The following is a 25,651-nucleotide window of genomic DNA, read 5'->3' as shown; positions in this document are numbered from 1 at the left end:
GATGAAATTGCAGCAGCTGTCATGTACTCCTTGTATACGGTAGGTTACAAGACTACAACTAGCGGGTCAGGTTTTTGTATCAGATATGGACTGACTACAGAGCTTCCCTCTCAGAGAGACACACTAGAGGTACTGCTAGGAAATGGCTGTTGTGAGCTTACATAAGACATGGTATACATGCCTTAACTTTTGGCTGAAGAATATAATACAGTTTAGAATTCCATTACACCTCCCCCTTTAACTTCTACATTCCTTCCATCACACTTTCTTTGAAGTTCAGTATGGATCAGTCTGTTAAAGGTCGCTGAATTGTACTGGTTTTCTAATGACACAACCTGAGTGTATAATAACATGGTAATCTGGCTGTCCATTACTTGCAATGACTGTCTCTGGTCTGTTTGGAATCTTTGAGTCATCTTCTTGTTCTGCATCCACTATCTGTAGACTTTGCTCTGTTGATTGTTATTTCTGAGGAATAAATTTTAGATGTCGATGTTTTCTGATGAACTCTCCACTGACGGTCTCGATCACACATGATCTGGGCAATGAATTATTTTTTTTACAACAGCGGGAGTTGTCCATCTTTTTTCTGTATCCAGCTTGACACAAACATGGTCACCAAGTTCTAGACCTGGCAGTTCTCTGAGTAACATCTGTTATAAAATGTTTGTAAGCTTTTTTTGCCTTTTTATCCAATTTGGCTACTCTCTTCATGTCCGGCCACTTTGCAGATGCATTCTTTTCCAAAGTTGGACCAGTAGTTCTGCGTTATCTTCCCATCAGGAGTTGTGCTGGACTATATGTTATCAGTGTTGATCCGTAATTCAGAAAAACAAGAAAAATGGATCTTCCTGCTGTAGGATTTTCTTGGCTGTCCGTACAACTTTCTCAGCCTCTCCGTTTGCTTGTGGGTAATGCAGCTGCTAGTAATGTGATCAAAATCTTATTTCAGTTGGAATTACTTAAATTCAGCTGCAGTGAATTATGGTCTGTTGTCCACCACTAGTTGTTCTGTAATACCAAAATGAGCAAAAGTGCACTTCAGTTTCTCTATAACATTGAATACAGTCCATGAAGACCAGGTAATGCTGTCTTCTTAATTTGCATAAATCTGCAGCTAGTCTCTTCAAAGGTCTGTCTGGCAGAGGTGTTGTTATTAAAAGTACTTTGTGTTAGTTCTGCAATGTTCACATGCAGATATTTTATTCTTTATGTCCTTGCTGATGCCCTGCCGCCACACTGACTGGTTGGTCTGTTCACAGCATTTAGTTAATCCTTGATAGTCCTTCATGGGTGAAGTTTAGGATTTCTCCTCTCATTTAGTTTGGAATTACAATGCAATTACCTTTAATCATTGTGACATACCAGGGCACAATCCAGGCCAATGAGCAGCTGTGTCACCCCTGCCCTGCAATCTTGGGTGCCCTATAATGCCCTGCCAAAGGAGCATCCACCTGGGCCGCCCACAAACAGCCCTCCACCATGCAAACCATAACCTGAGAGTCTGTGTGCAACTGCAGCCTGCCAACCACACTCTGGCTCTCACCAGCTTTGGTTATTCTGCAGTGTGACCCCAACACACCCACAGTCCCTGATTCTTCCCCAGAAATGTATGTCCTGTACTGCCTAGTACTCCCCTGGACAATACAAGTTCTTCTTCGAGTCGATGCAGATGTGTTCCAAGTAGGTGTGTAAGCACCTCGAGCACTGGAGCTGGAGAGTTTTGCCTAGCAGTACTCAGAGAGGGGCGGCGCTCACACCTTATGTCTGTAGTCCACTCCCCCCCTTAGCTATATGAGGTGGTGCTGCCCTGAGACCCCTCAGTTCCATCTCACCGCCCGTTAGCTGGAGTGGGAGCTGTGTGGTTGTAGTCTTACAGCCTCGCATTCATCCTTTCTTAGCTAGTTTATGGTACGTAGTTAGTTAGTCAGTTAGTTAGTGTCAGTTAGTAAAATAAAAAAAGAAGAAAGTTATAGAATACAGTGTTAGCGGTCATGCTCTCTGGAGATGTTCTCACTGGGGTTCAAGCACTGTCCTTCATGTGGGTGGTGATCCCTAAGGGTGACCCCCACATGTGGTGCTTGCTTTGCCTTAATGAAACCCTCCTTAAAGAGTGCTGTGTGATCTGTAGGTAATTCAGGAAGAGGATTCAGGTGTAGGACCTTCTCTTCAAACATCATCTGCTTGAACAGACCATGTAACCTGACCTGGCGCCGAGGCCCTCCTCAGGCCACAGATCACCTTCAGGTTGGAAAGTGCTGCCTCGTGTTGTTCCAGGGTAGGCGCCTCTCCTATGAGGCGCAGAAGCCATTCTCCATTGTCGGCACCAAAGAAGAGGTCTCATAAGACCAATCGTGAGTGCTTCAGGTCATAGGGCAACTCTTCCGCCTTCCCTAAGAAGAGCTCAGAGGGGCATGGGACTGGGTCCAGTGCACGGGATGGTGTGAGTACCTCTGACCCTCCCTCAGTACTGAGTAGGGAGAGCAAAAATCTTGTACTTTTGACTCCGGTTCTGGCCATTAGGCGTCCGTTGAGCCCAGTATGACAGGAACAATGCCAGTACCAGCTATGTCTGTGAGATTGGCATACAAGGCTTTAGCGGGACCTACTCTGCATTTCGGTCCCATCCTCACCGCTGGTCCAAGACTTTGCAAGACTGGTGCCTTCGGTATCCTCACAGATGGCGCTTCTTGACATCACACTCAGATTCACCACTTCCAGTGATTGGGATGGAAACGACACCAGAGTCAGAATAGGGTACCTTGCTACCAAGTGTCGTGTGTCGTCCGTCGTCCCCCCCCAGCACTGATGCAATCAATGCCGCAGATGCTTCAGTGGCGGTTGTCACCACCCTGGACGTTGAGAGATTCAGGTGTTCCAGTTGTTTGCTCCAGGACCGATCTTGCCTGCGGCACCAACATTTTTGGAACCAGTGGTACTGGCTTCATTAGGAGTGCCGATTCCAACCTCCTTCTGGGCAATGGATGAGTCAGATCTCCATTTGTCTCCTTCCGGGATTGCTCCGCCTGTGTCCCTGAGATTCTGGAGTTCCTATGCTTCAGAGTTGGGATTGTTATTTTCCCACTCCACTTCGCCTGAGGAGGTCTGAAGGCCACCAGTGGACCAGTATGGCTGCCATGGTTGGAATGCTCCCTGAGGTCGGGATGGAGGCCCTTGGCATGACGCCTAGTGGCCACCAATGCCTTATCCATATCAGTGGCCCACTTAGACTCAGTGGGAAGCTCTTCGTCCTGCAGGTCTCATTTGTCATCCTGGTCAAAGGTGAGATCACCCGTACGTTCAGTGTTGGCAGCTGCGGATCAGCCGCAGGCCCAGGCACCCACGGTTCCCCTTCCTCTGGAGCCCCGGAGTTTTCCCATCCAGATATATTATCCCAGAATCAGGATCCAACTGTGGCTCAGCCAATGTCCTTGTCTTAGTACCCTGACGATGCGGTGCTGCCTAGTTTATCCCCTCCTTCCATCCCAGAGGACTTTAAGATGTACCAGGACCTTTTACACCAGGTGGCCTCATCCCTGGGTATTGAAGTGGAGTTTCTACAGGAGAATACCTGTAGACTTGTGGACAACTCTCCAGTCCTCTGTTCCTGGAAGGTGGCCCTTCCAATTAATGTTGCACTCCTTGAACCTGCGAGAGCGCTTTGGGGTACGCCAGCCTCAGTATCACCAGTGGCTAAACGCTTGGAGAAGCACTGTTTTGTGCCTATACAAGGATATGAAGCATTCTATTCCCATCTGGCCCCGAACTCCCTGATGGTCACAGCAGTGAATGACAGAGCCTGGCAGGGCACGTTCAAGTCCACACAAAAGAGACTTTAAGTGGCTGGACCTTTTGGACAGAAAGATATATACCTCATCGTCATTACAGATGAGGATCATGAACCAGCAAGCTCTGCTGTCCAAATATGACTTCCTCAGTTGGTCAGCTACGTCCAAGTTTGTGGACCAGTTGCTTGAGTCCTCTTGTCAGGAGTGTTAGGCATTTGTTGCTGAGGGCTATTTGGTGGCCAAGATGTCACTGTAGTCCACCTTTGATGGTGTAGACACCAGAGCCTGAGTGATGGTCTCTGCGATTGCTATGCGAAGGGCTTCCTGGCTCTAAAACTCTGGGATCGCTTTGGATGTCCAGCAGGCTATTGAGGACATGTTTTTTGATGGCCCGACCTTGTTTTCAGACAAAACTGATGAAATCCGACATTCCTTTAAGGTCCTTGGGGATGTACATGCCACCCACACAGAGACATCACTATAGAGAGCAACAACAACAGCAGTATAGGCTGCAGCATCCTTTTAAACAGCCCTTCCCTTCCAGACAGATAGATCATCCCAGGAAGAGAGACAGGTCTCACAAGAGGAAGCACTTGAACTCGGGACTCAGCTGATTTGTTCGTCTTCCTTTGGCACCTGCTAGACACCCATTTTGACTCCTTGGCCTAGAGCACTGTTCCAGTTGTTGTTCTTCTGCCTTTGTCATCCCCCCATTCCTTTGGGGACAGGCTGGCCCACTTTTACAACGTCTGGTCTTGATTACCTTCAACAGCTGGGTCCTAGCCTCTGTCAGATCAGGCTATGCCATCCAGTTCCTCTCCCCGTTCCCCCCCGTTCCCTCTTCAGGGACCCCTAAGACACTGAACACCGAGCAGGTTTGCTCTTTGCTGCCATTGGAAGTGGTAGAGGAAGTTCCATGGCAACACCAAGGTCATGGCTTCTTTCCCAGTATTTTCCAATACCAAAATCCAAGGGTGGGATGAGGCCCATCCTCGACCTTCACAGCTCAGCAAATTCATCAAATACTTGAGGTTCCACATGGTCATTCTCTCAGCTATTCTCCCTTTCTTAAAATGGCTGGATCACTGCTCTGGACCTTCATGATGCTTATTTTCATGTGGCCATTCTACCAAGTTACAGAAAAATTTTTCATTTTGTGGTCGGAGAATGCCATTTTCAGTAGACATTTCTCCTATTTGGCCTCTCCTCTGCCCCTTGAGTCTTCACTAATTACATGGCGGTGGTACTGGCATATCTGAGGAGGAAGGGAATCCACATCTTACCCAAGCTCAATGACTGGTTGTTGAAGGCGGCTCCAGAAAGTAGGTTCTTGGCCACATCAAGATCATGCTACGCTTACTTGACCATGTGAGACTTATTTGAAATATCATGAAGTCAACCTTGGCTCCTAGTCGACAAATAAAACTCACTGGGACCCTGTTAGATTCCATGAAATCGAGGGTGTTCCTGTCAACCAACCGCTTCAGTCTACAATCTCAGCCTTCCACGATGGTCTGCTTGTGTCTGAGCCTATTGGGCCACGTGTCCATTTGCACCCAGCTGGTCCAATACGCCAGGTTGCACCTTCACCCTCTTCAGATGTGGCTCAGGATGGTTTATGGCCCTGCCCTGCATTCTTTGGACAGGTTGATTCACCTTCCTCCACCAGTCCTGGAGTCCTTGTGCTGGTGGGAGTCCTCATACAATGTGTGCCAAAAAGTCCCCTTCGCTCAGCCCTTTCTGACCAAGTCAGCGGTTACCAATGCTTCTTTTTTGAGCTAGGGAACACTTCTGGACTTGCTGAGGGTGCAGGACCTATGGTTGGAAAAGGAAGCCTCACTCCATATTGATGTGTTGGAGCTGCAGGTCATTCACAATGCACGACATGCCTTCTGGGACCATATAAAGCTTTTAGTAGTTCACATACTCACCAACAATAGCACCATGGTGTACTATGTGAAGAAACAAGGGGGAGCCTACTTCAGGTCATTCTGCCTAGAGGCGATCAACCTGTGGTAGTTCTGCATTGAAGAGGCCATTACCCTAGTAGCCGTCCACTTATCAGGGATGCAGAACCATCTTGCAGACCATCTCAGCAGGATCTTCTCCCTGAACCACGAATGGTCCCTGAAGGCGAGTATCGTTTGGATCTGTTTGCGAAAAATAGGAAAAAGGGAAAAAAAGGAAGCATCGTGTAGTCTGCTCTCAGGGGTGGGGAGGGATTCAGCCCATTCTCCCTCTCCAGTGCCTTCCACTGCAGCTGGTAGTTGACTATACACCTGTCCTCCTATTCCAGTTATTCCCCAGGTCATCGCCAAGCTCAAGGAGGATTGAACCAGATTCATCCTGATCGTTCCAGTGTGGCCAAGACAGTGTTGGTTCTTGGACCTCCTCACTCTGTCAGTCCAGCCTCCCATGCTGCTTCCTCTCTATCCTGACCTCCTCACACAGGACCATGGCCACATCTTGCATCCATTGATCAGCTCCCTGCAATTTACGGCATGGTTGCGGCACGGCTGAATGAGAAGGAAGAGGGATGCTCAAGGACTGTCAACGGTCCTATTTATCAGCAGGAAGTTTTCCACTAGAATGGCCTACTTAGCAATGTGGAAGTGGTTTTCTGTGTGGTCCTTGGCCTGCAGAACCCATATGGTGGGGACTTCCATCCAGGACATCTTAGAGTACCTGCTACACCTTCAGAAATCGGGCTTGGCTCTCAGTTCCCCGAGAGTGCACTTGGCAGCAGTATCAGTATTTCATCCCTCTAACCAAGGGAAATTGGTTTTTCCCAATGCTGTGATGATGAGATTTCTGAAAGGACTTCTCTGCCTGCATCCTCCAGTATGAGAGCCGATCCCTTTGTGGGACTCGGGCACAGTTTTAACAGCTCTGATGGGGCCTCCATTTGAGCCTCTTGCATTTTGTCCCCTGCCTCTCCTGTCTCAGAAAACTGCTTTCTTCATAGCCATTACCTCTGCCAGGAGGGTGGGTGTGTTGCAGACCCTGATGGTGGGATGTCCTTATGTGCACTTCTCTAAGGACAAGGTAATGTTCTGACCACACCCAAAGTTCCTATCCAGAGTAATCTCCCAGTTTCATTTGAACCAGGCTGTATATTTGCCTGTGTTCTTCCCTAAGCCCATTGCTTCCCAGGGGAGCAGCACCTCCATATGTTACATGTTAGATGATGTCTAGCCTTTCACCTGAACAGGACTGAACTATTTCATGCTTTGCCTCTCCTGTTCTTATCATATGCGAACCGCATGAAGGGACAAGTGATCTCTGCACAGAGCATCTCTAGATGGATGTCTTGTATCAGGACTGTGCATGAGACAGCGTCAGTGATGCCTCTTCGGCAGATATGGGCTCATTCAACAAGAGCACAAGCCATGTCAATAGCGTTCCTCAATGATATTTCCGTATTAGACATTTGCAGAGTGGCCACATGGTCATCCATATGTACATTTACGGACCCTTATGCTGTCACTGCATCTTTCAGAGCAGATGCTAGTGGTGGAAGAGCAGTTCTGCAATCCTTACTCTGGTAGACTCCAAGCCCTACTGCTCCAAGGGGTACTGCTCACAAGTCACCTACTTGGAATACACGTCTGCATCTACTCAAGGAAGAAGATATGGTTATTTACTATAACCGTGGTTCTTCAAGATGTGATGCGGACATACATTCCGCGACCCACGCTCCATCCTTTCTGCATCTTAGTCTTTCCCGGGATGTTCAGTGCAAAGAAACTGAAAGGCATCAGGGTGGTGCCACCTCATATAGCCCAGGGAAAGTCTACAGACACATGGTGCGAGTGCCGGCCCTCTACAGATACTGCTAGGCAAAAGACTCTGGCACATGGGGTGTGCACAGCCTACCTGGAATACACGTGTGCATCGCATCTCAAAGAACCTCAGTTACAATAAGTAACTGTTTCTTATATTAGGTCCATTATTTCTTTAAAAGGAATAATATACCAACTTATTTCAAGTAGTTATTCAGGCACTTCGATTTAAACACACTGGCTTAGATAAAACAATAAAACAAGTTCATTTAATTACAAAGAGTTAGATTTTTAGGGAGTTCAAGAATGTGGCTGAAATGGTTACAAGAAAAATATAGATTAAACACAATTGGTTCCTAACTTAACAAACTGTTAAATTCAAGCAAAGTTTTCTCACCACATGTTTTCAGCAGTCTTATTGACCAAATTTCTTTGGTCCAGATTCCTCCCCTAGTCCTAGTGCATCCTTTGTCACTTCAAATCCAGTGAATTGATGGGCAGAGAGAGGAGGGTGCCTTAGGGAGTTAGTCCCTCCTTTTTGTAGTTTCAGTCCCCACTTGAAAAACATTTCCAGCTGGGTACCAGGAGACAAAGTCTTATTTGGAAGGATGTTCCCTGCTGCTTTTTTCTCACCTGTTTGAGCTTCCTTTGTTTTCCTTCCTGCTTGATAACTCTGTTTACTGCTTAAATGCAATTTAGCAGTGCACCCATTCCTATATTTCATACAGGAAAACTCATATTTAGCAATTGGGTTAAATCACATTAGCCTTAGCAATAGACATTGATGTCTCAGAGATGCTTGATCCAGATCTTTTTCATTGATGAGGGTTGCAAGTGGATTATGTTGTGTGTTATCAGTGTAAAAAAATCCAATCCACACAGATACCTGTAAAAGTTCTCACATGTCCATACACTTGCCAGGCACTCCTTTTCAAGCTGTGCATGTCATTCGTCTGCTTCTGTGAGTGTGTGAGAGCAAAATGCAACTGGCTTCCACTCAGGTTCATGTTTTTACAATACACCACCTAGGCCATAGCGTCTTGCACCTGCATTGGCCCCCATTGTGGGTTTGTTCACATCAAAGGTTTTGAGAACTTAGCTTACATAGCTTTCGCCCCAGAGAGAGACACCAAAAATGTTCACTATAACATCCTTTAATACTCTGCCAGGAATGGCTGTTGTGAGCTTAAGTCAGGTATGTTGCACATGGCACAGCTAGAGGCTAGACAGTTTAGCATTCCATTACAGCAGATTCATTGGCAATCTCTGTTTCTTTCCTCAGTACAAGAAATCCAAAGACATGCGAGTGATTCAGAATCGCATGAAGGAAATTGTGAATCATGTTGACAAGGTAACAATGAGGTATCCCCAGGCTGCAGTCAGGATGGGGTCCTTTCCTATGATTCTTACTCAGGCAAAGCTTCCAACAATGCCAGGACCATTGCCACTGACTCCCATGGATTAAGGCTGGCAGAACGTGTCCCATTGTTTGCTTGCAACAATGAACTCTTGTTACATGCGGTAGTCAAAGTGCGAGGTCACTTTCCTGTTTAAGGGACAAAAGAGCATTGTTCAGTTTTCAGCCTATATAAGAATAGAAACTGGGGCTGACTAGAATGTCTTTGTGTGCAAAGTGTGGGTCCCATTTCAGTCATGCTAGGTGATCAACTAGATGGACAATTTGTAAACACTGACAATGATCCAACCTCACATAATGTAAAACAAAAACTAACAGGAGCCCAGCCTTCCCTCCCATTCCAGCTCAGCCAGCTTTACTATGGCTGCTAGTGAATGCCCGATATTACCCTGCGGCATGCCACTGTCGAGCCCTACACAAGTCAGAGAGGGTCTGGTTCTCTTCATAGCAAAACAAATGCCCTTCCCACTGCCTTCAGGATTGCCAGATCTTGTGGCCCGGAGCTGCAGGCCAAACAAGAATGGTGAGAACTACATGGGTGTTAAAACCTGATTTCAAATGTGACACGGCTCTCCTGATAGCAATCCACAGGCAGAGCCTGGCCTCGGCTGGGAAGCAGCAGTAGAGGCAATGGGTTAGGAATTGCATTCTGAGTAAAAACGATGAATTCTTCCTCTCCCAGAGGGGCGGAAGGCTCAGGTGTCAAGCCCCCATCCTAAGTGATGCCAAGTGCCTTCTTAGTGTGGATGGATTCCTTCTCCTACAATCCAGCTCTAATACAGTCTCTCTCTCTCTCTGATGCTTCCTCTTGCTACAGCTTTATCAGACTCTCAATCTCCGTGTGGCCTTGGTAGGCCTGGAAGTCTGGAGTTACAAAGACAGGATCACTGTGAGTCCAAATCCAGACACCACACTGGACAATTTTCTTCACTGGCGAGAGACTGAACTGTTACAGAAGAAGAAGCATGACAATGCCCAGCTGATCACGTAAGCGCTGCTGTTACACTGCCTGCAACATGAGCCAAAGCTGCTGACTGCGGGGACAGCGCCTGAGGGAAGCTCCACACTGGGGCTGAGATACTTGCAGTATCAGATGCAGTAGGAGTGCCGAGATGTGTTCTAATTTCAGTGGTTGGTTTTAGCGTGCAGATGGTGCTGGTGGCTTGGGATACAGGAGGTCAGACTAGATGATCTGGTTGTCCCTTCTGGCCTTAGACTCTATTACTCTGAACACTTTGTGACAGTGCAAGCCTGGTAGGACTGCCCAGGGAAAGCAGTGCAGGCATCCTTGATCCTGACAGGGCCTGGTATCAGCTGCTTCAGAAGGTGGGGCAAGGACTGTGAAGTGGCCAATTCTGGGGTAACCTGCCCACAAGGGACATGCCTTCCTGACCTCCATCAGATAAACCTTGGTTATGCCCCAGAGCAGGAGGATTTAGATCTCTTGCAAAATGTTGGTGTAAATGGAGATGTTTCTGGGAGCTTCTGATGGGGGTTCTGGCTTGCTGGGAGCTGCTGGTGCAGCTGTAGGGTTACTGGTGTAGCTGGGAGGAGCTGGGGCGAGCCTGGCGGGCTTCGGGGGGGGGACATCTGGGTAACTAGGGGGATCCTGGGGATGCTGAGATAGGTGAGTGAAGCTAGGTTAGCCAGGAATTGACTGGGGGGAGTTTGGCTAACTGGGATATGTGGGGAGTAATATGTAGACAGAGCTATAGTTCATGTGGTGCAGTGAGTTTGGGGGAGACAGCACCACACTAGTGTTCTGTGCCACTGGCCAGGCATGTTGCAAGGCTTCAGGAGGCCGCAGAACTAATTGTGGATGATGTTTGTCCTTTATGAGCATTTTGCCTTCCTGCAGAGGCATAGACTTCCAAGGCACGACGGTGGGGCTTGCCAAGAAGTATGCCATGTGCACCAGGGACTCCGGAGGAGTAAATCAGGTGGGGCTTGATAACGGCTTCCATTCAAAACAGTAGAAGAGGGACAGAAGTGAGATCCCAGAGCTGAGGGCACGTTGGGGTAGCAGCAAATCACCCTCTGCTTCTGGCTTCTGGCTGATCTGTATCATTGGGTTGGTGGCTCCCCATGCTTTTCATGTCTCCCCATGAAAACGGAAGGCCTTGTGTTTTGCCTTCCTGGCTGCGAGTGACACTACTCATGCAGCTAGGGAGGGGCCATCTCCAGCTCCATCCATCTGTAGGCCTCTCTGTGGTGGCTCACGGAGATCGGAAAGGCCAAATTCTGCCCAAATGGGATAGGCCATTGTGATCTTTGACCTAGATACTTAGGACCGCATTCAGCTGCCTGTGAGCAGCTTTGATTGGTTTTGACCAGACTTGACCCTGGGAGGCTGCAGTTACCTGCCATCGATAGGGACTGAGATGTATGGCCTGTGAATGGCTCCAGGAAGCCTGGAGCTTTCTCTGTGGTGGAAGGAAGAGACTGAGACTCTTTTCACGTGTTTGAAACATTTGTATAAAGAGCCCAGCTGCTTCTCTAAAGCAACTACAGAGACACAAGGCTTTCCGTCTGCTCCTTTCCCTTTTAGCTGCCTAGGATTTACATATAAAAAAAAGGCAGACTCTTTGAATGTTCCCCTTCATCCTTTCTCTATGCCCACCCAAGCCCCTCAATCCAAGAAGTGAGCCTTCAGGAGCTGAAATTGTTATTAAATCCCCATTTGGGTAAGAGCTGTTGTATTTGTATTTACTGGAATATTAGTAGTTGACTTCTGGCTTTCTAGCCAATTAGGGCACCCATGGAGATTGATTTGAGAAGAATCATAAGAATGTAAGAACGGACATACTGGGTCAGACCAATGGTTCATCTAGCCCAGTACCCTGTCTTCGAACAGTGGCCAATGCTAAGTGCTTCAGGGGTAATGAACAGAACAGAGCAGTTATTGAGTGAACCATCCCAACATCTAGTCCCATCTTCTGTCAGTCAGAGTTTCAGGGATATCCAGAGCATGAGGTTGCATCCCTGACCATCTTGGCTAATAGCCAGTGATGGACCTGTCCTCCATAAACTTACCTTATTCATTTTTGAACTCAGTTATACTTTGGCCTTCACATCATCCCATGGCAATGAGTTCCACAGGTTGACTGTGCATTGTGTAAAGAAGTGCTTCCTTTTGTTTGTTTGAAATCTGCTGCCTATTAATTTCATTAGGTGACCCCGGTTTTTGTGTTATGTGAAGTGGTAAATAAAACTATCCTTCTCATTTTGTTCACATCATTCGTGATTTTATAGACCTCTATCATATTCTCCCCACTTTAGTCATCTCTATTCTAAGCTGAATGGTCCCAGTCTTTTTAATCTCTCCTCATGTGGAAGCTGTTCCATACCCCTAATCATTTTTGTTGCCTTTCTTTGTACCTTTTCCAGTTCTAATATATTTTTTTGGGATGGGGTGACCAGAACTGCATGCAGTATTCAAAGTGTGGGTGTACCATAGATTTATATAGTGGTATTTTATTATTTTGTTATCTACCCCTTTCCTAATGGTTCATAACATTCTGTTAGCTTTCTTTGACTGCCGCTGCACATTGAGCAGATGTTTTCAGAGAACTATCCTCAAGGACTCTCAAGATCTCTCTCTCTAGAGTGCTAACAGATGATTTAGACCCCGTCATTTGGTATGTATAGTTAGGATCACGTTTTCCAATGTGAATTACTTTGTATTTATCAACATTGAATTTCATCCCTCATTTTGTTGCCCACTCACCCAGTTTTGTGAGATCCCTCTGTAACTCTCCTCAGTCTGCCTTGGATTTAATCTTTTTGAGTAATTTTTTACCACCTGCAAACCGTGCCACCTCACTGTTTACCCCTTTTTCCAGATCATTTATGAGTATTTTGAACAGCCCCAGCCCCAGTACAGACCCCTGGAGGACATCACTAATTACCTCTCTGTATTCTGAAATCTGACCATTTATTCCCACCCTTTGTTTCCTGTCTTTTAACCAGTTACTGATCCATGAAAGGATCTTCCCTCTTACCCCATGACTGCTTACTTGTCTTAAGAGTCTTTGTTGAGAGACCTTGTCAAAGGCTTTCTGAAAGTCCAGGTACACTATATCCACTGGGATCACCCTTCTCCACGTGTTTGTTGACCCCCTCAGAGAATTCTAGTACATTGGTGAGGCATGATTTCCCTTTACAAAAGGTGTTTTGACTCTTCCCCAACAAATTGTGTTCATCTATGTGTCTGATAAATCTGTTCTTTCCTATAGTTTCAACAAGTTTTCCTATTACTGAAGTTAGACTTATTGTCCTGTAGATCACTTCTGGAGCCTTTTAAAAAAATTGGCGTCACATTAGCTATCTTCCACTTACGTGGTACAGAAGCTGATTTAAGTGATAGATTACATACCAGAGTTAGTAGTTCTACAATTTCATATTTGAGTTCCTTCAGAACTCTTGGGTGAATACCATCTGATTCTGGGGATTTATTACTGTTTAATTATTGATTTGTTCCAAAACCTTCTCTGTCGACACCTCAGTCTGGGGCTGTTCCTCAGATTTGTCACCAGAGAAGAATGGCTCAGGTGTGGGGGAATCTTCCTTTCATCCTCTGCAGTGAGGACTGATGCAAATAATTAATTTAGCTTCTCTGCAACGACCTTCTCTTCCTTGAGTGCTTCTTTAGCACCTCGATTGTCTAGTGGCCCCACTGATCTTTTGGCAGGCTTCCTGCTTCTGATGTATTTTTTAAAAATTTTGCTGTTAGGAAAAGACAAAAACTAGGTGCTCTTCAGATTTTTTTTTAGCCTGCCTAAGACACTTGACTTGCCAGACTTTATGTTCCTTTCAGTTTTTCTCAGTAGGATTTGACTTCCCATTTTTAAAGGATGCCCTTTTGCATCTAACTGCCTCTTTTTCTCTGTTGTTTAGCCAAATTGTCTTTTTTTTTTTGGTCCTCTTACTATTTTTTAAATTTCCGATACACATTTAATTTGTGCTTCTATTTTGATGTTTTTTAAAAGTTTTCATGCAGCTTGCAGGCATTTCTCTCTTGTGACTGTTCCTTTTAATTTCTATTTGACTAGCTCTGAAGTGAAATGCTACTGTGGTGGGCTTCTTTTGGTATTTCCACCTCTCCCGCACAAGGACATTAAATTTAATTACGTTATGGTTCCTATTACTGAGCAGTTAAGCAGTATTCACCTCTTGCACCTGTCCTGTGTGCCACTATGTACTCAATCAAGAATTGCCTCTCCCCTTGGGGGTTCCAGGACTAGATCTCCAAGAAGCAGACATTAATGGTGTCTAGAAATTTTATCTCTGTTTTCCGTACTCAGTCAATATGGGGATAGTTGAAATCCCCCATTATTATTGAATTTTCTATTTTTGTAGCCTTTCTAATCTCTCTAAGCATTTCAAAATCACCATCACCGTCCTGTTCCGGTGGTTGGTAGTATATTCCTACTGCTATAGTCTTATTATTCAAACATGGAATTTCTATCCATAGAGAGTTTATGGCACAGTTGGATTCATTTAAAATTTTTACTATATTTGACTCTATGCTTTCTTTCACATAGAGTGCCACTCCCCACCAGCATGACCTTCTCTGTCATTCCTGTATATTTTATTTTATTATTATTATTATTATTATTATTATTACTATTATTATTATATTCCGTATATTTTATACCCGAGTATAAAATGGTGTCCTATTGATTATCATCAGTCCACCAATTTTCTGTGATGCCTCTTATATCAATATCCTATTTAATACTAGGCACTGGAGTTCACCCATCCTAGTATTTAGACTTTACAAGCACTTATAAAATTTGTCAATATTTAGTTGTCTGCCTTCATGTGATGTAATTGAATTGGACGTATTTTTCATTTGACTGCTTTACCTGTACTTTATAAACTTCTATCCTCTCCTCTTTATTAGGATATAGAGCAGTGGTTCCCATCCTGTGGCCCAGGGCCAGAGGTGGCTCGGGGGAGCTTTTAAAGTGGCCCGCCGCTCCCCTCCCACTGGCTGCAGAATGGAGCCGCTGCCTAAGGACCCAGGGGGAGTGCCTTGCTGTGGTGCTAAAAGACTGGTGCAGGCTCCTTGCTGCAGCCCAGGGGACGGGAGATCAGCTCTCCCCTCCCCCTGACTGTAGCAGGGAGCACGGCAAAGCGCTCTGCCTGGGTCTATAGGCATTGGGGTCCCGCTGGAGCCAGAGGGAGGGGAGCACTGATCTCCTGTCCCCCTGGCTGCAGAAGGAAGCCACTGCCTGGGGACCCAGGTGGAGTGCACAGGGCTACAGGACGCGTGTGGTTTCCCTGCTGCAGCCAGGGGGACAGGAGATCAGCGAGGACTCCTTCTCTCTGGCTGCAGTGAGGGTATAGGGGGAGGGCTCCTGGTGGAGACTGGTGGCCCTTCAGGGTTGTAAGAATGATATCTGTGGCCCTTGAGCCAAAAAGGTTGGGAACCACTGATATAGAGAATCCCTGTTAATAGATCCTCCCCTAAGAGATGTCTCTGTCTGAACTGTGTGCTCCTTTGCACCTGTCAGTTTTCCCCAGCCCTTAGTTTAATAACTTCTTTATGGCCTTTTTAATTTTACCTGCCAGCAGTCTGCTTCCATTTTGGTTTAGGTGGAGTCCATCCTTCCTGTGTAGTCTCCTCCTTTCCCGAAAGATTCCCCAGTTCCTAAGACACCTAAATTCCTCCTCCATATACCATGTCTCATCCATGCATTGAGACCCTGCAGTTCTGCCTGTCTAACTGGCCCTGCACTTGGAACTGGAAGCATTTCAGAGAATGCTACTATGGAGGCCCAGGACTTTAATCTCTTACCTAGCAGTCTAAATTTGTCCTGACATTGAAGCAGGAAAGAAATTAGGTTGCTAGGCGTGGTAGAAACCCTAAGAAAGGTAGGACTGAAGTATTTGGTATCCACTAGCCCGAATCCTTCTTGTTGTTTCATAGGACCACAGCTTGAATCCTATAGGAGCTGCATCAACAGTGGCTCATGAGATGGGACACAACCTGGGAATGTCTCATGATGAAGACACGGGTGGCTGCAATTGCTTGGCCTCGAAGACTGACGGAGGATGTGTTATGGCAGCTAGTGTTGGGTAAGGAGAACAAAGAGGGAATGTCTGAGGGCATGGGGCATCACTGTCCAATGTACGTCTTGAGCTCCAATTGAACACATCAGGCTGGTGCCACCGTAATTCAGGAGCTCGCTTCCATTGAACTCAATGGTAGCACTGTCATAGGCATTAGTGAGAGCAGAGTGAGTCCATGTAAACATTTTCTTCTCTAGCCTTGTGTTTTTGAAAGGTTGGACTCACAGGCGTTCTCGATGGGAGGGGCGGGGTTGTGGTTCAGATAGTACTGGTAAATGGAGCTCTTACCCAGAAAATGCTGTTTGCAATAATACCCATTTCTCTTTCCCGCCAGCTTGATTTACCCAAAGTACTTCAGCAGCTGCAGTGTAAGTGACCTGCAGAAGTTCCTAAGTGATCCCCGAACTAGCTGCTTACTGAATGTCCCCAAGGCTGATGAGCTGTACGGGGTGCCTGTGTGTGGAAACCAATTTGTAGAGCGAGGGGAGCAGTGTGACTGTGGGACGCCCAAGGTATGTTGACTCCCACTGGAAGATTTTAAAGAAGGGAAGGAAAATGTGGCTGCAGAACTGTTGGTTTTTACTGGAACCCAAATGCCCTGTCCTTGCCTATGAGCTGACCAGAGCTGAGCTGTTCCTATTGCTGCAAGCAGATTTCCAGAGCTCTAATTGCTGTAGTTATCTGATGAATAATGCTTCCTTCCTGTGTTCGTCACTCGGTGTTGCACATATTTCTGCTTAAAACTTGTGAAACTTGTAATTTGTAAACTTGAAACTTGTAAAACTTGTGACTTGTGAAAGATGTTTCCATTTGGGCTTGTGCCCCTTCTTTATGCTTCTTTGTGCTGGATACAGAGGGCCAGAGAGGATAAACAAGAAAATTTATTTTGCTTGTTTCAGCCTCAGACATGGCAAATCTGGCTTCCTCCTTTGTTTGAGGACTTTCTGGGTGACGCGGAGCATATGATTCTTACTATGTAAATTACAGCAGTGCCTGAAGGCCTCAGCCAGGATCACAGTCTCAGAGTGCCTGGCACTGCAAATACACCTAGTGAGGAATAGTCCTTGTCCCAAAGAGTTCACAGTCTGACCAGAGAAGACAGCCAGAAGTAAGGGAAGGTTTAGGACACACAGACAGAGCCAGGCAAAGAAGGATCTGCCAGTGCTGGGTTAGTGCCAGCATTTTGTTGGGTTTTTTTTTTACTTTAATTTTTGGCATGAAAATCCCTCACCCTCAAATGGCTGAAGAAGGAGGGACATTGCCTCAGTCCTTTTGTCCTCTGGAGAGAGGGTTTTGCCCTGCACAGTTCTGGGGTGAGATGTGGTATCACACCTTCATTAAAGGGATAGGATGCTGAATCTTTCAAGCTTTCTTTATAAATAATATAGGGCAGAGCTACATCCCATCTTTGTACTGATAAATATTGATATAGCAAAGTGGTACAATCCCTACTATGGACACAATCCCTACTATGGATGGTGTCACAGGGTCCACTCACTGCTAGCAGTGTCACCTTCTGGCCATGTTGGGGATTAGCTCTGCCAGTCTTGCGTTCTCACTCCTGTGGTGTCTTCCTCCCACCTTCTCTCGCTCTGCAGTCCTGCTCATTCCCAGAACTGCAGTCTCCTCTTCGTGGCTTGGCTCTCTGGCCAGGTCAGTAAGGTCCTCCCTTTCCAGGGAATTCACAGTCTTTCCAGACCTGCTGTCTGGCTGGCGCTTTCAATGCCCTTTGCCAGTCTCAGTGGCTGGGAGGTGATCTCAGGGCTGCCCTCTACATTGATTCCAGCCCAGGGACCCTATCACAAGCAGCCACCATCCCTGTGCAATTCTACCTTTTGCCACTGTTTCCCTGGCTTCTTCCTACATCACTGGCTCTCACCCTCTCTGGGTTTGCCAGCCTCCAGCTCTCTCCACTCAGGGAGTGACTGCAGCCCATTTCCCTGCAGCTTTTCCCAGCAACAGCCACTCCTGTCTGCAGCCAGCTACCTGGCTTTGTATAGGCCTCGCCTGTACCTCTAATTAGGGCTTTCTTCTTAGCCTCCAATCTCCTAGTTTAATTGGCCCACCTGGCCTCTATTTAACCCTTCCACTCCAGTGTGTGGTGGATACCCCATCACAGGTGGTATGAAGGTGCATGTCGCAGTCTCAGTTATTCCCGTTTCTAAGCTCACTCTGTCTCTTCAGTGGCGTCAGGGAATCAGCACTCACGCTGGGTTGGCAACAAAGCAATAATAGGTCCAGCCTCCTGGATGAGGACTGAGCTGGCAAACGGTCAGGAGCTCTGGTCTCCTAGCTTAAAGGTTAGCGTGCACCCAGCTTGGAGTGTAGGGCTGCGGCAGTGGGACCCAGGCCCACCCTGCTTCACTGGGTCCCAGCCCAGGGCCCTAGAAGTGACAAATGGTGGGGAAACGTGGAGTCGTTGCCTCATCTCCCGGCAACACAACAGGCTCAATGTCTCATTTCTCTGGGCCACTTCCTACCAGTGTCTGGTGGGGCAGCTCCACAACTTCTAGGAGCTGACTCCGAGCCTCTTTGCCAGGTGGCTTGCTCTCCACCTTGTGGTGTTTCTCAATCCTCTGGAGCAGTGGTTTGCCTTTTCTCCAGGCCACTTCCGCTGGCAGTTCAGCTCCCTGGGAAGAATGTCTGGCTCCTTCCCTGGTCTGGCTCCAGCTGAGCTGCAGGGCCCTGCTCTTATACTTCTTGCTCTGTCCCTGCAATTCCTGTGAGGGGGATAGGGTGGGGTTAGCTGAGCCCAACAGGGTGAGTTAACCTCCTCTGCGCTGGAATGAGGCCACTTGGCCTCATTACACCATTACAGTGGTATCACTTATTTCCATAACCAGGGAAAAGTGATACCGGTATAAGACATTTCATACCAGTATAACTGCATCCACACAAGGGGTTACACTGATGTAAGTGGATTGGTTTCACTGATGTAACTGTATAGCACTGATTTAACTAGATACAGTTAATTTGGTACAGAAAATGTGAGTGCCAGCCCCAGGAAGCCATGAAGGGTGCATATCTACTTTGTTTTCTTTTGCGGATTCCCTTTAAAGCACAGACCTGTTTCCTGTATATAACTAGAGTTGGTCAGATAGTAAAAATACTGATTTATTAGTCTCTTCACAAGCAGAAGTGCCAAGTTTGGGTTGCTGTTGTTTGTGAGCTCTTATTTATTATTTGTGTGCCAGATATTTGTAAAATGTGCAGAAAACACCCCAAGGTTCATGAATTTTAGCAGGACTTTCATCCCTTAATTCACACCCAAATTAGTAATTCACAATCCATTATTCTCCCATTTAAAAAGCAGAAGCAGCACTATGTGACTCAGATCACTGACCACACAATGTGAATAATGTACAGCAAGCAGCCACAGCAATTGCTTGGTGAGCAATAGATTGGCTGAAAATTATTTCTCAGAATTATCCAGTGAATATTTACAAACAAAGAAAAGATCCAGAGAAATCCAGGTTCGTTCATGAATGCTACGTTGTAAACAGAAAAAAGGGACAACATTCGTAATAAGCGCTGTTCACGACAAATAATTGGACAGGCTCTAAATTGGACAGCAATGATTTGGAAACTAACTAGCAGATCTATCAGATTGAGATGTGTATAATTTTTGCAGTAATGTACCTAGGAGAGGCAGCCCATTTTACGATATTCCTAAACTTGTAAAATTCTTCCAGTAGTTGTGCTCAGTTATTCACAATCATTAGGGGATGCTCGGAATACTGTAGTGTGCCCTGATCACAATGCTAAACTCTGGTGAGAGATACCTTCATTATAAACTCTAATTTTCAGGTGATTTTCTGAAATAAATGTTCCTTTGGGTTGCAATTTCTAACACTTCTCCTCACCCCAAAAGTGAATGTTTGTTGGAATCCCGTGTGGCTCCGCTGGAGTTTTTAGCCCAGCATGGACAGCTGTATGTTTCACCCTTTCTGGAGATTTTCTGAGGCTTTTCTTTCTGCCTTAATAGCTCCAAATGGAACCACGATAAAGCTTGAAACCTGCTATAGACTCAGTCAGGGCCAGCCCTTTGGTCCATGGAAGAAATTTCCTTTTAGAAATACACTAGTTTTGAGTGTTAGAAAGGCTACATCATTTTCATACACAGAGTGTAATTTGGCTCCCACATTTTAATAGTGCTCTGAGGTGAATCACACACAGCTCACATGGTGCAACACAGTGAGGCCTAATTGCACCCACTTAGGCCAGCAGGGTTGCACAGGTATAACTGCATGGTCTGGAGATGCAAAGTTACCTCCAGGTTTGCATTCTCTGGATCTTTCAGCCTGGGGACCCACGCAGAGCCATTTCCCCCTATTATGATACATAATATTTACCTACAGAGGTACCTAGCTGCACCCATCACTCTTGTTATCTGAGAGCCTTGATTTGAAGGAGAGAGGTCAGGCTCATATGTGCTGGGGCTTGCTGGAAGAGGCAGTTTTTTAAACATGCCCTGTACATCCCCATCAGGCACCTCCACCAGCACATCGCTTGTTCTCCTGTTTGATTTTCACAAGGCAGGCTGGAATAAAGCACTGCTCTACAATCAGTCATAGGCCACTGCCAGAAGTTGCAGCACTAACACTTAGAATTGCTTCCAGCCAATCTCTGGCCAAGCCCTCCTGCACATTCCCCCACGTAACAAAAATAACTGTTCAGAAGGACTCTGCAATCTGTCTATTCCCTCCAGTGCAGAGGCTCTGTGGTGAGACCGCTCGCTGCACAGTCCGGTAAATAAAAGAGAAGGCAACATGGTGCAAGTTCCCTCTAGCACTTCCTGCTCAGCAACCTGTTTTCAGCAGCTGTCCAAAACTTCTGCAGATTTTTGGTAACTTTCTGCTTAGTGCCAGGAATATGGGTCAAGGAGCAGTGACTGCAGAAACCTCTCCAGGCCATGCCTGTCTTCTCTTTCTCTCCTGTGAATCACATCCTTCTTAACAAATCATTCTTTCCTTCTAGTGGGAGGAGGGCTTGACAATAATCCCTCCATGCTGCCAGAGCCCTTCCCTTCACCTGACGTTTAGTTTGTAATCTTGGGTCCAGCTTTGGATTTAAATTTTTGAACTTGTCAATTGGCAAATCAGTCCAGGGCAGCCAGTCTGCAAACCACAGGCTTTCTCATCTCAGGTCTGAAAGTCAGCCAGATAGATATGGCAGCTCAGAGTCAGCCAAGGAGCAATAGGCAGATGTTTAGTTCTCATGATGCTCACAGAAGGATGTTATCCTGCTATTCATCTATTCCCAACTGCTCCCCCTGTTACTGGCTATGCCCTCCTGGGAGGATGCTTAGGGCCTGCTATTCTGACATCCCTTTTCTATAATATGGGGATAACAATACTTCTCCTTCATTATAAAGTGCTTTGGGACCTACAGAGAAAGCCTGCAATAGAAAAGCTAAGTATGATTATAATAACTATATGTCCATAGTCAAAAGCTAGTAACAGATTCCTGTGTGGACAGGAATGTGGCATACGTGTAACCGTTATAGTGTACTGGGTAGAAACCACACAGTGGAAATCAGTGCCATTTCTGCCTACACCCCCCAGGGGTGCTACACAACAAGAGATGTACAAAGCCTTTTTGCAGATGGCCCCCCTCAGTGACATTCAAAGGATTACTGGTTTTCAGAGGTTCTCCAAGTGACTCACTGCTCTCGTCCCTGGTGTATCTGCCCTCCAACTCATGTGTGTCGTGTTTGTTTGTTTGCTAGGACTGCAGGGATCCCTGCTGCAATGCCACCACCTGCCGGCTAAGTGACGGAGCAGAATGTGCTCAGGGAGAATGCTGTCATCAGTGCAAGGTAAAACCAAGCTCCGGAAGATGTCTGCTAGGAGCTGGCTTGGGGGAGTGTGGTTGATGGACATCTGGGGGAAAGGGCCCAAAGAAATGAAACTAGACCAATCCCCCAGCCCTGCTAAAGTGCTCAGTACATGAGTGCATGGACGTGGTATTTCCTAGCTGCTCTGAGAGAGGCTGCAAATGCTGCTTTGGTCAGCATATTTCTCCTCAAGGCAAGAGTCTAAGTAAGCCAGACACACGCACGCTGCTGCCATGTTGTCAGGTGACTAGATATGAAGCCACTGGGACACTCAGAGAGGTGAACAAACGTATATGGCTTCTCAGGTAACCCTTGGCTACCCCAGAGTAACCATGCAGCTCTCCAAGTCGAGGTCTTTGCCCCGGGGTCGCTAAGGCTGCCAGTCAATAGCACTGGACCTCTACAGGCTCCCCTCCCCCCCATTTCTGTCCCGTAATGCAGATGAGCCAGGAAACTGTAAGATGATTAGCCTGACGTTGATCGCAGGCCAGGCATGGAATGTGAGACGGAGCGATGCAATCCACATAGGGCTTGTCAAACGAGCCGGTTGTTTTTTATTTATGAGATGCCAGATTTGATTGATAAAGGTAAATGTGTTGCCATAATATGTTTAGACTTCAGTAAGGGGTTTGACCTAGTCACACACAGTGTTCAGGTAAAAAATTAGCCTATGTAAAATCATTGTAGCCCAAATTAAATGGATTAAAAACTGACTAACTGAAGGCAGGTTACACTTACAGGGGGGGCTACTTTTTCGAAAGGAAGGGCTTAAAAAGGGACTCAGGGTCATGGTAGTTAGCAGTTGAACAGGAGCTGTCAGTGTGATGCTGTACCTAAGGGGATGCCAGCACAGCAGCTGGGAGATGTAATTCCCAGCCCAGGTGGATAGATGAGCTAGTGTGCTAAAAATAGCTGTGACACCATGGTGGCCCAAGCAGGAGCTCTGGCTAGCCACCAGGGTACAATCCCACCTGACCCTCTGGGTACATACTCTGGCAGCTATCCTGAGGCACCGCCTGTGCAGGCAAGGCTTGAGCACAGCTAGCACATGTATGTCTATCTGAGCTGGAAATCACACCTACTGTGTAGACATACTCTAAAGGGGCAAATGTGATCCGTGGCTGTATAAGCAGGGACTATTGAGCAGAAGCAGGGAGGTGGTGCTATCTCTGCATATGGCATTAATGCAGGGCTCGACAAATTTGTTTTGGAGCTAGAAGCCAGCCCAAAAATTAAGGAGCCAGACAACATGGGCCCAGCGGTGGGGCTGCGCTCCACTCGCCCCCAGCCCCTCTTCTTCCCCCCACCCCTCTCCCACAACGTGGGCCCAGCGGCGGAGTGCCCTGGCCGGAGCGCAGGCAGCTGCTGTCCCCTCCTGGCCCTGCCCCTTTCCTCCACCCCTCTTCCACAACGTGGGCCCAGCACCGGGGCGCTCTGGCTGGCGCCCTGTCTGGAGCGTGGCGGCTGCTCCCCCGGAGAAATACTAGGTGCCACAATTGAATTTCTAGGCGCCATGACGATCTGATGCCCAGGGTTTGTTGAGCCCTGTATTAATGCGACCATTACTGTATCCTGCATCTAATTCTGGTCTCCACACTTCAAAAAGGGTATTGAAAAATTGAAAAGGGTTCAGAAAGAGCTACAATGATTTGAAGTCTGAGATTTGACAATTTGAGATCTGAGATTACAACGATTTGAAGTCTGCCTGCCAAAGAAAGTCTTAGGAAGCTCAATTTATTTAATTTACCCAAGAAAAGGTTAAGAGGTGACTTGATCACAGTCTGTTAGTACCTACATGGACAGAAGACTTTTGCAGAAGGCTCTTTAGTTTAACAGATGAAGGCAGAATGATATCCAGTGACTGGAAACTGAAGCTAGAGACAAATTCAGACTACAAAACTCCTTTTTTTAATAGGGAGGGCAATTAACCATCGGAACAGCTGGTGTAGGAATGTGATAGGTTCTCCATCATTTTGTAGTCTTTAAATCAGTACAGAATATCTTAGTACAAGACATCCTCTAGCTGAACCACAATATATGGTTCTGATACAGGAATCACTGGTGGACGTTCCTGTTATTCAGGAGGTCACACTAGGTGATCATAATGGTCCTGTCTGGCCTTAACAGCTGTGACTCTGTGGTTACGAAAAGGTGAACTCAGTTGCTTCCAGATATCATTACCAAGGCCAACAGATTGGGTGTGAGTCACTGAGGAAGGATCACATTCCAAGTGGTTGAATGTCTCCAGGCCTAGCTCACACGCTAAGAACATGTTTTCACTTTCCTGGTCCCGGCAGTGTGCACCCATGACCATCGGATGTTGAAGACAGCTTGTTTTTGTCTGGACTGACTGCAGGGTAGGGGTTAGCACGACTCCCCAAAGTCATGCTCCAGCCCTATGTATTTCCCTGATTAAGGGTCAGACCCTATACTGAAGTCCATGTCAGAGCTCCAACTGGCCTTGACTTCAGTGGGACCATGATCAGCCCCTCCCCATCTGCCAGATTAACAACTCATCCAGGGAATGTGTAAGGCAAGGGTGCAGCTTGACTGATGGGCACTCACTGACCCCACCCCCATTCCTTTGTGTTTGCTCAGGTGAAGACTGCCGGTGTGCTGTGCCGTGCCAGTAAGAACAGCTGTGATCTGCCCGAGCACTGCACTGGCCTCTCAGAGGAGTGCCCGGAGGATGTCTTCCAAGAGAACGGTGTGCCGTGCCAGAATGGGAATGGCTATTGTTACAACGGGCTGTGCCCCTCGCACAGCGAGCACTGCCGCACACTCTGGGGCGCAGGTAACATGGCTCTTCGCATGTGCTCCTTCAGCTCCATGCTCACGGGGCAAGCTCATGCCTGTGCAGTGCAGTCTCATAGACTCTAAGGTCAGAAGGGACCAGTATGATCCTCTAGTCTGACCTCCTGCACAACACAGGCCACAGAACCTCACCCATCCACCCATTCCTGTAATAAACCTCTAACCCATGACTGAGTTATTAAAGTCCTCAAATCATGGTTTAAAGACCATGGTACAGAGAATCCACCAACAAGTGAGCCGTGCCCCGTGCTACAGAGGAAGATGAAAAACTCCCAAAGCTTTTGCCAATCTGCCGTGGGGGAAAATTCCTTCCCGACCCCAAATATGGTGATAGCTAAACCCTGAGCGTGTGGGCAAGACTCATCAGCCAGACACCCAAGAGACAATTCTCTGTAATAACTCAGAACCCACCCCATCTAACACCCCATCACAGGCCATTGCCATATCTATCACCAGTAGTCAAAGATCAGTCAATTGCCAAACTAGGCTGTCCCATCATACCATCCCCTCCATAAATTAATTATAAATTTATCGGCATCCATTGCTGAGGCTGCAGCTCATAGTCTGGGAGCCCAGATCTCCTTCAGTGCTCTCCTGGGGCGTGCACCCACCCATCTCACCAGTGTGCATGATACTTAACAGGCTAGTTGCTGTAACCCAGCAAAGTCCAAGAGAATGGTAGCCACTCTGAACTTCAGGCCACTAGTTAAGGAAGCTACATATGGGGCCTGGCATGACAAGCTTGGCCTTGGTTTCCCTGTGACTCAGTTTCCCCACCTCACTGCATGCAAAACAGGAGGGATTGGTGATACTAAATTAGTTATCGTGGCCACTAAGTTTGGGGCCTTTGAAATACCTTAAGTCAGGCACCTGAGATCGGAGGCTTCCAGACTCTGTGGCCATTTCTGAAAGTATTGGCCTTAATGTTCATGAAGAG

At 46.9% G+C, this 25,651-nt stretch overlaps 1 protein-coding gene across 1 annotated transcript in view; it reads left to right on the top strand.

The window, feature by feature from the left end:
* ADAM8 (ADAM metallopeptidase domain 8) overlaps positions 1-25,651 on the top strand; it is a 91,457-nt gene that overhangs the window by 41,354 nt on the left and 24,452 nt on the right. Inside the window, exons 8-14 of the mRNA XM_067538635.1 lie at positions 8,853-8,921; positions 9,805-9,974; positions 10,846-10,927; positions 15,922-16,070; positions 16,399-16,576; positions 21,793-21,882; positions 24,499-24,694. Coding sequence (XP_067394736.1) covers positions 8,853-8,921; positions 9,805-9,974; positions 10,846-10,927; positions 15,922-16,070; positions 16,399-16,576; positions 21,793-21,882; positions 24,499-24,694 — 934 coding nt within the window. The remainder of the gene's footprint in view (positions 1-8,852; positions 8,922-9,804; positions 9,975-10,845; positions 10,928-15,921; positions 16,071-16,398; positions 16,577-21,792; positions 21,883-24,498; positions 24,695-25,651) is intronic.

Source organism: Emydura macquarii, unplaced genomic scaffold, assembly GCF_026122565.2.
Source record: "Emydura macquarii macquarii isolate MOO-44397 ecotype Brisbane River unplaced genomic scaffold, CSIRO-AGI_Emac_v2 contig_67, whole genome shotgun sequence".
Lineage (NCBI taxonomy): Eukaryota > Metazoa > Chordata > Testudines > Chelidae > Emydura > Emydura macquarii.
The sequence above is the reverse complement of the archived record's forward strand: the minus strand, read 5'-3'. Positions and strand labels throughout refer to the sequence as shown.